The following is a 15,577-nucleotide window of genomic DNA, read 5'->3' as shown; positions in this document are numbered from 1 at the left end:
GTGTATATATATATATATATATATATATATATATATATATATATATATATGAAGATCATTGACAGCTTTTTTTTAATTTTAAGGTTATAAAACTGTCATAAATAATACACTGTGACAAATTGTGTTATAAATGTGCATACGATGTACTGGTGCATCAAAATAATTAAATAAGTTGCTAATATTAGGTTCCAATTTTGTAAATCACACTTTCTTTAAATGTTTTATTTTTTTGCTTTACCAACCATAGCTAGCTAACGTAGGACAGCATGGAGTAGGTAAAGTGGCACAGTCTTATAAGCTTTTCCAATTTAGGAAAGAGATCCAGTTTACATTAGGGACCTCCTGTACTTAGGTTAGGCAGGGCTTTGGTTCTTGTAGTAGCCTGAAATGACTTTGGTCGAAACAGTTTATAGAAGAATGAAAGACAATCAGCTTGTTACCAACCCATAATTAACTTTTGAAAAATATTGTGTTTGACCAGATACAATGCTATTTCACAGTAAACAAATTGACAACAGACTTTCAGCACGCTTATAGGGGGAAGGGCACTCAACATGTACAGCACTTACACAATTGACTGACTGGCTGAAATTGCTAAGAAAATTAGGGGATCTTTTTGTTAGACTTCAGTGTAGTTTTTGACATTGATAATAATCTGCTGCTGTATTATGGCTATACATCTCCTGCTATATCGTGGATCAAGAGTTAACTGTCTAGCAGGTCGAGAAATTTGAGTAATCAAGGTGACCGACAGTGACACATTCAATACCACCTTGTACACTCCTTGCCTGCATCTAGCTGATCTAGGGTGTAGTCATTAGTCCAACAGTTTGCAAATTAGTTTCTTCTATTGGACAAATGTAGGTATTTTTATCCCTGTTTTGTTCCGTTGGCTTCCGTTAAGTAAAGTTAACCGGATCAGTGGACTGAACACACCTCTGACTACACGCAAACACAGTTCACTTTCATAGCAGCCACATACATACAGCATGATCCCTTTGATCGTTGTATAATTACTTCTCACATCTACGTGCTCTCCTCTCACCTTTGTCCCTTTGCTTGTGGACTTCAGTGCACAACACGTCAGCTGTCTGTGACCAGGAGGAAAAATATTTCCAAGCCAAACCTTCATATCATCTTAACAGCTACACACAGCCTACATCGTTGTCACCATTTTACAACGTCATAGTCAACATAGCTACTGGAACTAACGCTTTAGTAAACCCACTACAATCATGCAGTACAGTCAGCAAGGAGTTTAGCAGTTACACTGGCGGGCCCCGGTGGAAATAAAATAATAAAAACAAAAGCTTACTTTGACTTGGAAGACTTCCAGTGTTGGATAGCCAGCTAGATACCTGACCACACGACTGAACAGTAGTCCAGGTACGACAAAACTAGGGCCTGTAGGACCTGCCTTGTTGATAGTGTTAAGAATGCAGAGTAGCCCTTTATTATGGACAGACTTCTCCCCATCCTAGCTACTGTTGTATCAATATGTTTTGACCATGACAGTTTACAATCCAGGGTTACTCCAAGCAGTTTAGTCACCTCAACTTGCGTTCGTGACGAACTCTAATTCACACTGCTTTGTTCACTGACCAATGCAGCAAAAAAACTAGGGATCATTTTTCTCATTCATAAATAGGTCTCAGGGAGTTGGCTACTTATGATGGTATTGAGGAGGCGGCGACTAGTGCCAGTGTGTGCATTGAGCTTACCTCCACTAGCCTTTCAGTGTTAAAATGTAGCCCCCAGTCCCACATGTCTGAGCTTGTCTATACATGATACAAAGGGTTGACAACAAAATAAACAGGGAGGAGGGCCAAAGAATGCCTTGACGCCATTTTGAAGCACCACAAATTATTATTTAAGGTGTACACCCATGCTCCTTTATTTGAATGGCGGGATTGACGCTAGTACTGAATTTGCATTAATGTCTCAAAAGGTCTGAAAAGGAAGTAAGGGCTATGGAGGGAAAATGGAGCCTCTCTCTCCTCTGGCTGTTCTACCATGCGTGTCTCAGGCTTTAGAGAGAGGGTACATGGAAAGGAGGGATGAGTGACTTCTTGTATGCCATCATTCTCACTAATACTATGCATCATCAAGCAACCTTTAATAAACGCAGCTAAATTCTCTTGATGGTCCGTTCACCAACATATTAGGGGGGGTTAAATAAGTGGTTACTCTCCCCAAATCAATGGCATGACTACCAGTAGCGGTGCATGGGTAAAATCACTGGGGAAACCAAACACCCACCCCCTAAATAAAAAAAGCCCTATTACAACCTGTTGTGATAATTGCATTGTTTGTTCTATAACCCGTTAATTCATATGCCTTGCGACTGTGATGTATAGGCCTAAAGGCTGAGACAGTAAGAAAACAGCGGCAGAAGAAATTCAACGGTAACTTTTTTTGTTTTATCACAAAACTGGATAGCAACCTCTGTCCAGTGAAGTCCACAAAGTGTATTGCATGTAATAGACAGTTACATGACCTTCAAGCAAGTTAATGTTTCCGACATTTTCGAACCACTAAACAACTATTACGTTAGGAGCACGGAGAGTTGCTGCAAGTCACAAAGAAAACAGGAGCTGCCTCCACCATTCCAGCACCATTTCAACATCATCTAATCACCTCTGCTTAGTCTAATACAGTGACAACTAAGATACCAAAAAACTATTTAGTCCAATCAACTAAAGCTAAATATTATGTGGCTGTCCATGCTTCTGATTTGTGTGTGTGTGTGCAAGTAGAAACACATGTTGCAATGCCATCCTCCTCTCATGTTGACAACAGTCTATCACTCTGTCATACAGTACACTTATTTATTAATTTTCTTGTCCTAGGCTACCTGCCTAAAATGCTTGCTCGCTAGCCTAACTTCCCTTCGTGGGAAATGTTTGCTAGTTAACATTAGCCTTCTACATCTAGCTGCATATTGAACTTCCATCCTCTCAGGCCAGGGGCACAACAATGTATGAATTAATGGTTGGATCAGAATCACCGTCATAATAATTGGCCAGTACGGTGAATTAAGTTAAACCACAAGTCCAAATCCCTGTCTGCATACATGGCTAATTTAGGTAAGGGCCAATTTTAGCTAGCTAGCCACCGGAGGGCAGCACAACGAGATGCAACAATTGTAGTTTTTCTGTCAATGACGTATGCTTTCAATGGGATTTGATGGGCGTGATGCCAAATCCAAGCTGGCTTCCTTTGACATCTAGTTTTTTGGTGCGCCAGGACCATCCCCAGTTTAGCTCAATGCTGATTTGGCTAATTCTGTTTTGTTTTTTTTGTCAAGGGAGGCCAGATGCTCAGTGGCTTCTCTTCCCTTCAATGCTACGGGCCGCAACAATGTCATAGTCGTTTGGACCAGACGGCATCAGATAAGTGGCCTACTCGTAGAGAGACAGAAGGGCGCTGTTTCACTCGCTTGGATGCTTTCTCCTGTAAGATACATTCAGCCTCTTGCGATTTGAAAGAAAATGATGAAACGGAGACATTGCTTCCCTTTGCGTCCACGAATACACACTACTGACGACAACTACTACTACAATTATTTTGCCCCTTTTTTTCTGCTCAATAAACTAGTGCCAGTAACGGGAGCAGCCTAATAAGAGATCTCTTCATTACCGCTACATGTTCACCATTCAATGCTAGGCTGAAGTGGTTGACCGACTATACAGCCACCACAAAGTGTGCAAGTGATAAGCAAATTGGCAAGCATTTGTATATGGCCTCTCTTACCATTAGTAATGTAGTCTAGATGGAGTTTGACACAGTGGGTGGTCCTTGTTCGTTTCCACTCTATATGTCAGCGTGTCATTGACACCTCTTGTTTTGTGAGTGGTTTCAGGCACAGTGTTACCCAATTCAGATCATATATGAACGTCTTTCAAATTATTTCAGGTTCACCCCATCTCTTTTTAATAATGGTTTCATACCTTTTTTTAAATGACTTGAATCTGTTTCAGGCAGACTTGAATGCAGGGCATAATGTCATCTTTTCTAATGCTGTATAGAGCTATTTTGTTGTTTATAAATAGTACTCTCTTGTTCCTGACATAAAGGTGAAGTGAGTCCAGTGAATTGATTGGACGATACAAGGCATACATTAGCACAAACCAGACTGTCACGACTTCTGCCGAAGTCGGTTCCTCTCCTTGTTCGGGCGGTGTTCGGCGGTCGACGTCACCAGTCTTCTAGCCATCATCGATCTATTTTTCATGTTCCATTTGTTTTGCCTGGTTGTCGCACTCACCTGGTTTCAATTCCCTAATTACATGTTGTATATGTTCCCTCTGTTTCCCCCATGTCCTTGTCGGGAATTGTTTATTGTAAGTGCGTGTGCTTTATGTGACTGGTGCGATACGGGTTGTTGTGCCCATGTGTTTTGTTACCTTTGTATGCCGGTAGTTATGTACATTAAACGGCTCTGGCTATTTACCAAGTTCTGCTCTCCTGTGTTTGACTTCCAATCCACCAGTTACGCACCCATTGACACAGACATTGAATAGTCCTGTGTACGTACGTGATGTAACACGTGTCCTTGATCTAGGCTACTACTAGGATGTAACCAAACTAACCCGACACATAAGCCCTGACGCCTATTTCTAATATTTTCCACGTTTCCCATGTTTTGCAGGACAGGGATAGTTCCGGAGCCACCGTTCTCCACCTCGCCTCCCGGTTCAGCCATCACGAGATCACTGATTGGTTGCTGAAGAGCGGGGAGGCTGATGCCAGGGTGTCCACAGAGACTGGGGCCCTGCCTGTCCACTATGCTGCTGCCAAGGGAGACCTGCCCTCCCTCCGACTCCTGTTGAGACACATCCCAAAGTAAGCTAACCCACTTACCTAGCCATTATCCACAAACAGCGCTAATGTGGCTAACCCTGACAGGATTTTGGGATGTTTCAAAAAAATAAATCCAAATAATTTCTGGGTAACAATGCATAATACACACTGCTCAAAAAAAATAAAGGGAACACTTAAACAACACGATGTAACTCCAAGTCAATCACACTTCTGTGAAATCAAACTGTCCACTTAGGAAGCAACACTGATTGACAATAAATTTCACATGCTGTTGTGCAAATGGAATAGACAACAGGTGGAAATTAGAGGCAATTAGCAAGACACCCCCAATAAAGGAGTGGTTCTGCAGGTGGTGACCACAGACCACTACTCAGTTCCTATGCTTCCTGGCTGATGTTTTGGTCACTTTTGAATGCTGGCGGTGCTTTCACTCTAGTGGTAGCATGAGACGGAGTCTACAACCCACACAAGTGGCTCAGGTAGTGCAGCTCATCCAGGATGACACATCAATGCGAGCTGTGGCAAGAAGGTTTGCTGTGTCTGTCAGCGTAGTGTCCAGAGCATGGAGGCGCTACCAGGAGACAGGCCAGTACATCAGGAGACGTGGAGGAGGCCGTAGGAGGGCAACAACCCAGCAGCAGGACCGCTACCTCCGCCTTTGTGCAAGGAGGAGCAGGAGGAGCACTGCCAGAGCCCTGCAAAATGACCTCCAGCAGGCCACAAATGTGCATGTGTCTGCTTATCACTATACAGTATGTCTGCTGCAGAGGGAGACGAGAGGGAGCTTGAGAATTTTATTTTTGTATTATCTTTTTAAAATGTTTATTTACTGTTTATCGGCCTGGGCTGAATCGGTGAATTTGTCCTCCACTGTCATCCTGTCTCTCCACAAAGCTAACAGGATGAGTATCTGCTGATAGTGCTACTGGAACATAAAAGGTGGGGAAAACTGGCAATAAACCTCTGCGAGATGGTCACACACAGAGTTTCACACATGTTTCACAATCAATTAGAGCAGATTAAGAGCTTTGCTAGAGCTTAATTGCAGAATGTGGTCAAGGGAGGCACAGCGACAGGGCCATAAAATAAGCCTTTTAGACTTTCTAAAAGCCTAAGCGACAGTGGGTGAACTTTCAACAGTGTCTCTCGCTCTCTCTGGGTCTAAAGTGTAGGATTTGGATTAGCCTAATGCACTCCCACTTTTCTGTATTGCTTTTTGTTAGATCTTCAACTTTCTAACAAGATGTATTGTTGTCTGGGTTTATCCAAGTCTGTAAACCACTATTGATGTTTACCTTTCAATCGCTCTGGATAAGATTGTCTGCTAAATGACTGAAATGTAACATACAGTTTCGGCCAAATATATTGGCACCCTTGCAGTTTTCTTAAATAATTCCCTTATTTCTTCTAAAATCTTTTGAAATTGAAAACTTATGGTCACCACACCTTATTGGATTTTCTACATTGCAGAACAGATTTTATTTTATAAACATAAGTTTACAATTTTAATAAAAAATTAAGACAAAATTATTGGCATTCTGGAGCTAGTACCTGGTTGCACAGCCTTTGGCCAAGATAACTGCAGACAAAATGCATCTTGTAGCCATCAATGAGCTTGCTGCACCTTTCTACTGACAATTTGTCCCATGTTCAACCTATAGGTATTGGATGTGATTCAGATCTCAACTCTTTGCTGGCCACTCCAGAACAGTCCATCTTTTTTTTAACCATTCCTGGGTGCTTTTTGATGTGTGTTTGGGGTCGTTGTCCTGCTGGAAGACCCACAACCTTCAATGGAGCCCCATTTTTAGACACTGGGTTGAACATTGGACTACAGAACACCTGATAATGTGCCGCTTTCATGCCTTGCGCATGTTCAAGGCCCCCAGTACCAGAGGCAGCAAACCAACATCACAACTTTTTATCAAACCTCACCCATCTTTGATTGTAGGGTCTTCTTTTTATGGAATGCTTAATTTGGTTGTCAGTAAACACACCGCTAATCTGTATTGCCAAAGAACTCACATTTTGTTCAATGGTCCACTGAACATTTCCCCCAAAAATGTAGGCTTTTTTTTACTGTTGGTGGGATTTTGAGTGTGTTTTTCAGCAGAGGGATCTTCCTTTGTCTACCAATACTCAAATGAAGTGTTCAAAGAAAAGAACACCCTCCCTACAATGACATATGGGGGGAGGTTCGATAATGCTGTGGGGTTGCTTTGCTGTCTCTGGTACTGGGGGTCTTGAATGTGTGCAAGACATAATGAAATCAGAAGATTATTAAGGTGTTTTGGAGTGCAATTTTCAACCCAGTGTCCAAAAACTGTCTCTGTTGAAGGATGTGGATCTTCCAATAGGACAACAACCCCAAACACACATAAAAGCACCCTGGAATGTTTCAAGTAAAAATGCTGGATTGTTCTGGAGTGAACAATGAAGAGTCCAGATTTGAGTCACATCCATAACCTAACTGCTGAAAACAGCAGTTTGTCGAGGGCACCCCTCGACATCGAATTAGAGCAGTTTTCTGCTGAGGAGTGGTTCAAATTGCAAGTAGAACATTGCAGCAAGCTCATTGATCGCTACAAGAAGAATTTGTTGGCAGTTGAAGTCGGAAGTTTACATACACTTAGGTTAGAGTCATTAAAACTAGTTTTTCAACCACTTCACACATTTCTTGTTAACAAACTATAGTTTTGGCAAGTTGGTTAGGACATCTACTTTGTGCGTGACACAAGTCATTTTTCCAACAATTGTTTACAGACAGATTATTTCACTTATAACTCACTGTATCACAATTCCAGTGGGTCAGAAGTTTACATACACTAAGTTGACTGTCCCTTTTAAACTGCTTGGAAAATCATGGCTTTAGAAGCTTCTGATAGGCTAATTGACATCATTTGAGTCAATTGGAGGTGTACCTTTGAGTTTGAAGGTGGGCCTTGAAATACATTCAGTGTCAATTTGCTTGACATCATGGGAAAATCGAAAGAAATCAGCCAAGACATCAGAAAAAAATTGTAGACCTCCACAAGTCTGGTTCATCCTTGGGAGCAATTTCCAAATGCTTAAAGGTACCACGTTCATCTGTACAAACAATAGTACGCAAGTATGAACACCATGGGACCACGCAGCCGTCATACCGCTCAGGAAGGAGACACGTTTTGTCTCCAAGAGATGAACGTACTTTGGTGCGAAAAGTGCAAATCAATCCCAGAACAACAGCAAAGGACCTTGTGAAGATGCTGGAGGAAACAGGTACAAAAGTATCTACAGTGGGGAGAACAAGTATTTGATACACTGCCGATTTTTGCAGGTTTTCCTACTTACAAAGCCTGTAGAGGTCTGTCATTTTTATCATAGGTACACTTCAACTGTGAGAGACGGAATCTAAAACAAAAATCCAGAAAATCACATTGTATGATTTTTATAAGTAATTAATTTGCATTTTATTGCATGACATAAGTATTTGATACATCAGAAAAGCAGAACTTAATATTTGGTACAGAAACCTTTGTTTGTAATTCACCAACACAGCTGATATAACCTAGAGGAGAAGGGGGAAAGGGATGAAGTGAAGAAGAGAGACTGTTATTGTGTGTGTGTGTGTGGTCTCACCTAGTGTCCACACTAAGTGGCTACACAGTACTTTATGCTGAAAAACAGACACATGAAGACAAACAATAGATGATACTGTATGTGACGCAGACACCTATCGGAGTGTACCTGAAACATTTAAATATAGAGGGCTATGTGTCTCACCTCTTGGTTATTGCAAGGCTAACCCCCAGGGAAATCATGACTTGGCAGCCACAGATAGTCCAGGGAAAATGGCTGTGTTTATGTGGTGTAAATCTGAAAATTAGCAGCAGACATCTTACTTTTTATTTAAATTAATGCATGTGAGACAGGTTCCATGTACAACAAGATAGGCAGAGAGGAAGAGAGAGAAAAGAACACAGAACAGTTTAATTACCTCTGGTTATGCACACTTGCCAGCAATAAAGCTTGTGGCAAAATCCTGCACTTAAGTGCGCTGCCACTTTAAAAGCACATGAGCAGTAGGAAGGAGGAGATAAAAGAGCTCGTTAAGCTCTATTGGAGAGGAGCTCTTGTTGGCGCGACAGTTTGGTTTGTGTGTGCTATGCGAAGACGTGGTTGTTCTCATTTGGGACCGCGACAGTTTTTGTTGTGTGCTATGCTGCAGAGGTTTTTTGTTTGTCTTCAGCGTATGTGGTTGTATAGTGTTTGGATCAATCCTCGGTGTGATCGCTCGACGACGTGGTTGTTCTCATTTGGGACCGCGATGGTTATGGATCAAATGGATTAGTAGCAACATTTGTTGCGAAGCGTTCAACTACAACCCAACATACCATCGGACAGTCAGACCGGATACCTGCACCCTCCAGACCACAGCTAAGCCCTCTCTTGTTCTTTTTCTCTTTCTTTTCCTGCTATGTTCCAGTGCTTTACACTGAAACCGACTCTATTTCCTAAGTACATTGAAGTTTCATTGGAGCTGGACTAGTGTGTGTATATGAACACCACCCATTCATACCCTCTGCACTCCTCACCAGGAAGAGAATACAAACTATTGCCAATCCTCTGTGTGATGACTGGTTTCATTCATTATTGTATGAAGTTGCTGTTTATTTGCTCTGCCATTATTGTTATATGAGGTATGCTTGGTGAAGTAGTGTGTATATGAACCCCACACATTCCTACCCTCTGCACTCCTTCACAACAGAGAATACAAACTGTTGCAAATCCTCTGTGTGATGACTGGGTTCATTCATTATTGTATGAAGTTGCTGTTTATTTGCTCTGCCATTATTGTTATATGAGGTATGTTTGGTGGGGTTACCAAGAATTGTGGAAGGACTGTGCTGTGATGTGGGATCTATAGGGTGTGTATTCTCTTTTCTCTCCGCTGGCTATCTGGTCAACAGGCTACACTCTAGGCAGTCTCTTCTGCTGATGTGTGTGGGTCTGGTAGTGGTACTCTCGCTGTTCTATTATTTCCTTCTTTCGGCAGGGTTAATACCTGCCTGGCGCCCGAACAAAATCTTCTTTACCTTTCTCTAATTAATACCGCTACAAGCTTCCACGGCCTGTTCCTCAGACAGTGAACATCTGGCAATATCTACATTTTCGGCCCCTTGATCAGCTCGCTCTCTGAAAGTGAAGAAAATAGCTTATTTTTTGAAGAGATGAACAATAACTGAGATAAGACCGTTCAATCTAAAGCAGCAGATGTAATTTTCAGGATGCGTCAATACAGCACAGAAAGCTTAACACCAGACCGGTATTGTGGTTGTTCATTAGGTGATGGGAAATATGCAATATGCATACAAAATAATATACTTACCTTCCTTGAAAATAGATCTATACCGCCAAATGAGACAATGTTGTATCTTGAAAAAAAGCACTGGAATTAAAAGTGAAATGTTTAACCTATTAACCTGCTTCATTATTTATCTATTACCAGTTGATAAAGAACAACTCCAATTTCATACATCATTGAATATTTGTCTAGGAATAAGTAAGATTAAAAAAGTTAAAATAACTTTTTAGATTTGATGGAGACATTATACATATATAACTCCTCATCTGACATATCAGAATAGCATTCCCTGACAGACATATTGTGTTCTTTTATCCTTCTGTAAAAAATGCTAACCGTTACACTGTCATGAAATATGATTATATATCGACTATGAAACAAATAGGACATGGCCTGCTTATGAGTTGCCGTGAAAGAAAGTTAGATGAATTCAACTGAAAATGGCGAGAACAGGCGTTCGTATTCAAATGCTTTTGGTTAGATTGAGAATAATAATGGAAGTTGGATGGAAGAACGCCCAGTGCTGCTTAACTGAGATACCATCATCACATAGTCCTTCTTCGTAGGTATCCGATATGACTTCCTTTGTGTCGGAAAGAAAGGCTGAGCAGTATTGGTTGTAGCCAATCTGACACTCAAAAAATTGTCAAAATGGAGGGTGGTTCATAGCAAAATTTGTTTTGTTTTCAAATGCATTTTTTGTTCTCTAAATGACTTCCTTTGTGTCGGATAAAAGTTGCTTTCAGAACAATTATTTTTGATTGGAACTAAAGTTTTGCTCTCGACAAAAAGACACACGTACCTCCATAGCATAACAGTTTTCCTGTGAATAACCACACCTTCATACAAACATGCAGAATTCTTGACGCACAACCGAATATGCTGCCATATCCTGCCAGCACGCCCACAAGCAAGCCGCAGAATGATGACGCGTGGAAGAGGGAAAGGAACGAGATGGGAACAACAAAAATTTGTTGCAAGTTGGGCCCCTCCCCAACAGCTAATAGCTGAACAATACACTATTCAGCCTTTACTAAAGAATAGTCTAATAACCGAGCTAGGTGTGAACACTCCTCTTCCTATCACAGACCAGATTAGTCCTAATGACCAAGGGGTAGCTTGCTACTCAATGTAATAAAGGACTTTTCAAATAAGTTATGTTGGCTGACAATTTGTTAGCTACGCTGTCCTTACGAACCACATAGCATATCATTACAGCAGTATGTACCGGTATGTTAGCTATCTAATTACCCAATGTTTATTGACTTGATTATTCCCATCATTTTTAGCTTAGCTAAATGGTATAGTCGTTGTGTGTTCTCAATGGACATTCGGGTGCTTTTGTAAATTCGCTCTGGCTATCTCCACCGATTTCAGAGCGCGCTCGTCTGAGTGTACCAGAGCGCAGAATAATTCATTTTACGAGTGCTCAACACCCATTGAATATGGCCGGTGTCAGTAAACGTCGGCAAAAAAGCGTAATTAAATAGTTTCCAGCAGCACAGTTTATCACCAACTCTCTGGTTAACACGAAAACTGCCTTACCAGCTCTGCTAGGGTGAGTAAAATGGTCAGAGTGGTCTCATTTGTGTCTGGAAGTAGCTTGCCAGCTAACCAACTTTAGCTTGGATGCTTGACTGCCGTTGTAAGGCCAGAATGCTCAAATCAACCCTACTCCTTGGCCCAAACGTCCAGTGTCCTCCAAGAGCAAAACGGTCTGAATTTACAAACTGACAATCTGACAACGCTCTGAATTTATGAGCGTCACGTTGTGCAGCGCCATATTTTCTGTTCCATCCTAACGGAAACCCTGAGGGTTTTTCAAATATCATGGAATTGAAACACCATAATATTAATCAAATTAATTAAGCAAGTACCAGTCAAAAGTTAACACACCTACTCATTTCAGGATTTTTCTTTATTTTTACTATTTTCTACATTGTAGAATAATAGTGAAGACATCACAACTATGAAATAACACTGGTCTCTCGCGTACCCCACATTCTGTAGTACAGACATGGTCTGCTCTCCCTTATGTAAGGATTTAGGCACTTTCCCATGTTTCCTGCAGTATGTATTGTAGACTGCACAGTAGCCTAATAAACAAAAAGACATTTCATTAATAGAATAATTATAAAAAATACTCTTTCAAAATGCAGATGTTGATTTAGTTATGGATCCATAATGGACTCCCAACGGGACTCCCAACGGCTGGTTGCGATACAGCCTGGAATCGAACCAGGGTTTGTAGTGATGCCTCTAGCACTGAGATGCAGTGCCTTAGACCACTGCGCCACTCTACACACCTGTACACATGGATGTTGTATTGTAGATATGTGATAGTAGAGTAGTGGCCTGATTGAACACACTTAATGTGTTGTAAAAGTGTTATGAAATGTAATGTTATGTAATATTTTAAATTGTATAGAACTGCATTAATGTTGCTGGACCCCAGGAAGAGTGGGGGATCCTTAATAAATAGAAATACTATCTCTGGGGTGCCAATAATTTTGTCTTTCATTTCTAAAAATGTTTTTGTAAACTTAAGTTTACAAAAATAAAATTGGTTCTGATATGTTGAAAATCAAATCAGGTGTGGAGACAGTTTAATTTTTTTTTTGACTTATTTGAGAAGAAATAGGGAATTATTTACAAAAAGTACACAGGTGTCAATATATTTAGCCGCAACTGTACCTGTTGAGACTGTCTAAGGGTGCAGGCCACAGCAAGCTAGAAAACTGAAATAGTAGCACCTAAATAATTGTTGAGAATGTCAAAAATGTAAGTGATTTTAGCATGACTATGTAAAGCGATCTTTCCCTGTGTGGGAGAAATAATGATGATAAGATTGGCCTTCCACGGAACACGGGGTAGGGGAGAAGGGTGTGTATTGCACACTGTACATCCAGTAATAGTGGAGGCAATTTCAAGTTGACTAATTGCAGACAAACCTGATAGCTTGAAAAAAAAAATATATATATAATTGGGTGTGTGCGTTTGTTGGACGGTGTCATCTATTGTTGCACTTTGTATTGCTACTCTCTCACAAGGACAAGCCCTTTGAAATCTACACCTGTACTCAAAGCACTTCCTTTATAGGAGTACCTAAGTATGTATAGGCTAGAACTCAGTAGTCCCCCTTGTCATGAGGCATCTCATAAGAGCACAGACATCTTGGTGCATTTTCTCTCCAGTAGTATTTGAGGGGGGTTGTGTGATGCGGGAATGTTAGTATATAAGCACCAGCCCCTTTCCATAAACCTATGTTGTTCTCCCCCTCCAGACCCTGGGATGCAGGAGAGCTCCGTCCCACTTTAGTTTCACTCCTGAATAATGCAGTTGTCTGCCCACTTCCTGATGACAGAACTGCAGATAAGGTCCCTTTCCTGTGGTGAAATATTTAAGGGGTGCTTGTTTTGACCTGGAGCATCACTCCAAATGCACTCCTAAGGATGCACACATACTGTTTGGAGTTTTGTCATGTTTTTGAGACACAAAACAAAGGGGGGGGCTTACTCGGTCGAGTAAGTTGTTGGCTTGGGTTCTAACTATGTTGGCTCTGTCCGGTGAGGTGAAACGGCGTGGAGTTGACACTCCTACTTCATTAACCCCCCCCCCCCCCCTCCCTCCATGTCTGGCCTGTCACCACACTGCTGCCTGGTTAACCCTGGGGTAGTGAGGAGCAGGACCAGCGGAGCGGTAAGCCTCTTAAGGGGCTCATTGCCTGCTTGTCAGTCAGTGTCCAACTAAAGAAAAGCCTTATGGGATTTAGAGGGGAAGCACTTGTTCACTCCTTGACCTCCCGCTGTGACTAGGAGATCTGGGGCAAGTGCGGGAATTGTCATTGGATGGTCCACCCTGTTGGCCTTTGGGGAAACAGGGAGAACATTGAGGGTGGAGTTTGGTTCCAGGGGGTGGAGTTGGCTCGACCGAGCTCATTCTGAGGGTGTTATGGATTTTTGACCTATTAGATTAGTTTGGTTATTCAGAACCCCGCCCCCCCCCCCCACACACACACACACACACACACACACACACACACGAATAGCATTAATTCCCAAGTGTTGGCAACCGGATACATGTTTACCCAAAACAATGTCATTTTACATGGTAATTCATTCAATAAAATTGAATACAGGTCTGTTAATCCTCTTTTAGCGTTGTCGATTCCCAAACAAAGAATGGTGCCACACCCCTCTACCTGGCCTGCCAGGAGGGTCACCTGGAGGTCGTCCAATACCTGGTGAAGGACTGCGGGGCGGAGCCGAGCATCAGAGCCAATGACGGGATGACACCTCTGCATGCTGCCGCCCAAATGGGCCATAACACTGTCATTGTCTGGCTGGTAGGTCAATTGTCCTGATTCATACTGTCTGCTTTTGTCATTTCTTCTACTGTATTTGTTGTACTGTTGTGTATTTGGGTCCTAGACAAGCACTAAATAAATCCACTGTGGGTGTACATAGGGCTGTTGCGGTGACCGTATTACCGCCACAATAGCAGTCATGAGTCATGACCGCAGTCAAAATCCACGTGACCGTTGAGTCATGGTAATCTCCTCTTATACACTCTGGACATGTTTTGGTAGTACCCAACTTTCTAAATACCATCAGGGCTCTATTGTCCCTCCATCAGGTCCTAATGGCCTCGTAGTCAGGGCTCTATTGTCCCTCCATCAGGTCCTAATGGCCTGGTACTCAGGGCTCTATTGTCCCTCCATCAGGTCCTAATGGCCTGGTACTCAGGGCTCTGTTGTCCCTCCATCAGGTCCTAATGGCCTGGTACTCAGGGCTCTGTTGTCCCTCCATCAGGTCCTAATGGCCTGGTACTCAGGGCTCTATTGTCCCTCCATCAGGTCCTAATGGCCTGGTACTCAGGGCTCTGTTGTCCCTCCATCAGGTCCTAATGGCCTGGTACTCAGGGCTCTGTTTTCCCTCCATCAGGTCCTAATGGCCTGGTACTCAGGGCTCTACTGTCCCTCCATCAGGTCCTATTGGCCTGGTACTCAGGGCTCTACTGTCCCTCCATCAGGTCCTAATGGCCTGGTACTCAGGGCTCTCTTGTCCCTCCATCAGGTCCTAATGGCCTGGTAGTCAGGGCTCTACTGTCCCTCCATCAGGTCTTAATGGCCTGGTACTCAGGGCTCTCTTGTCCCTCCATCAGGTCCTAATGGCCTGGTACTCAGGGCTTTATTGTTCCTCTAACCACTCTGACATCAATGCAAATGCAATAGAAAATCACATCAAACACATCATCAGAACAGTATCATGCTTTTAAAACTCACCTCACTGTGATGATCAATTTGAAGAAAGTTCAACAACAGGTTGAAACTGAGTGTAACACGTGTGGATGTTGTATCAAAGCCTAAGACAAGGAAATGGACAGCGCTTTCTAAGGTGATGATTCATT

The 15,577-nt window shown here is 42.2% G+C and overlaps 1 protein-coding gene across 1 annotated transcript in view; it reads left to right on the top strand.

Moving 5' to 3' along the window:
- Positions 1–15,577, top strand: part of LOC139543213 (espin-like) — a 103,490-nt gene that overhangs the window by 2,611 nt on the left and 85,302 nt on the right. Inside the window, exons 2-3 of the mRNA XM_071349475.1 lie at positions 4,652–4,845; positions 14,327–14,513. Coding sequence (XP_071205576.1) covers positions 4,652–4,845; positions 14,327–14,513 — 381 coding nt within the window. The remainder of the gene's footprint in view (positions 1–4,651; positions 4,846–14,326; positions 14,514–15,577) is intronic.

The sequence above is a fragment of the Salvelinus alpinus genome, chromosome 17, assembly GCF_045679555.1.
Source record: "Salvelinus alpinus chromosome 17, SLU_Salpinus.1, whole genome shotgun sequence".
In the NCBI taxonomy this organism is placed as follows: Eukaryota; Metazoa; Chordata; class Actinopteri; order Salmoniformes; family Salmonidae; genus Salvelinus; species Salvelinus alpinus.
Note: the sequence above shows the minus strand (reverse complement) of the source record. Positions and strands in the feature narration are given on the sequence as shown.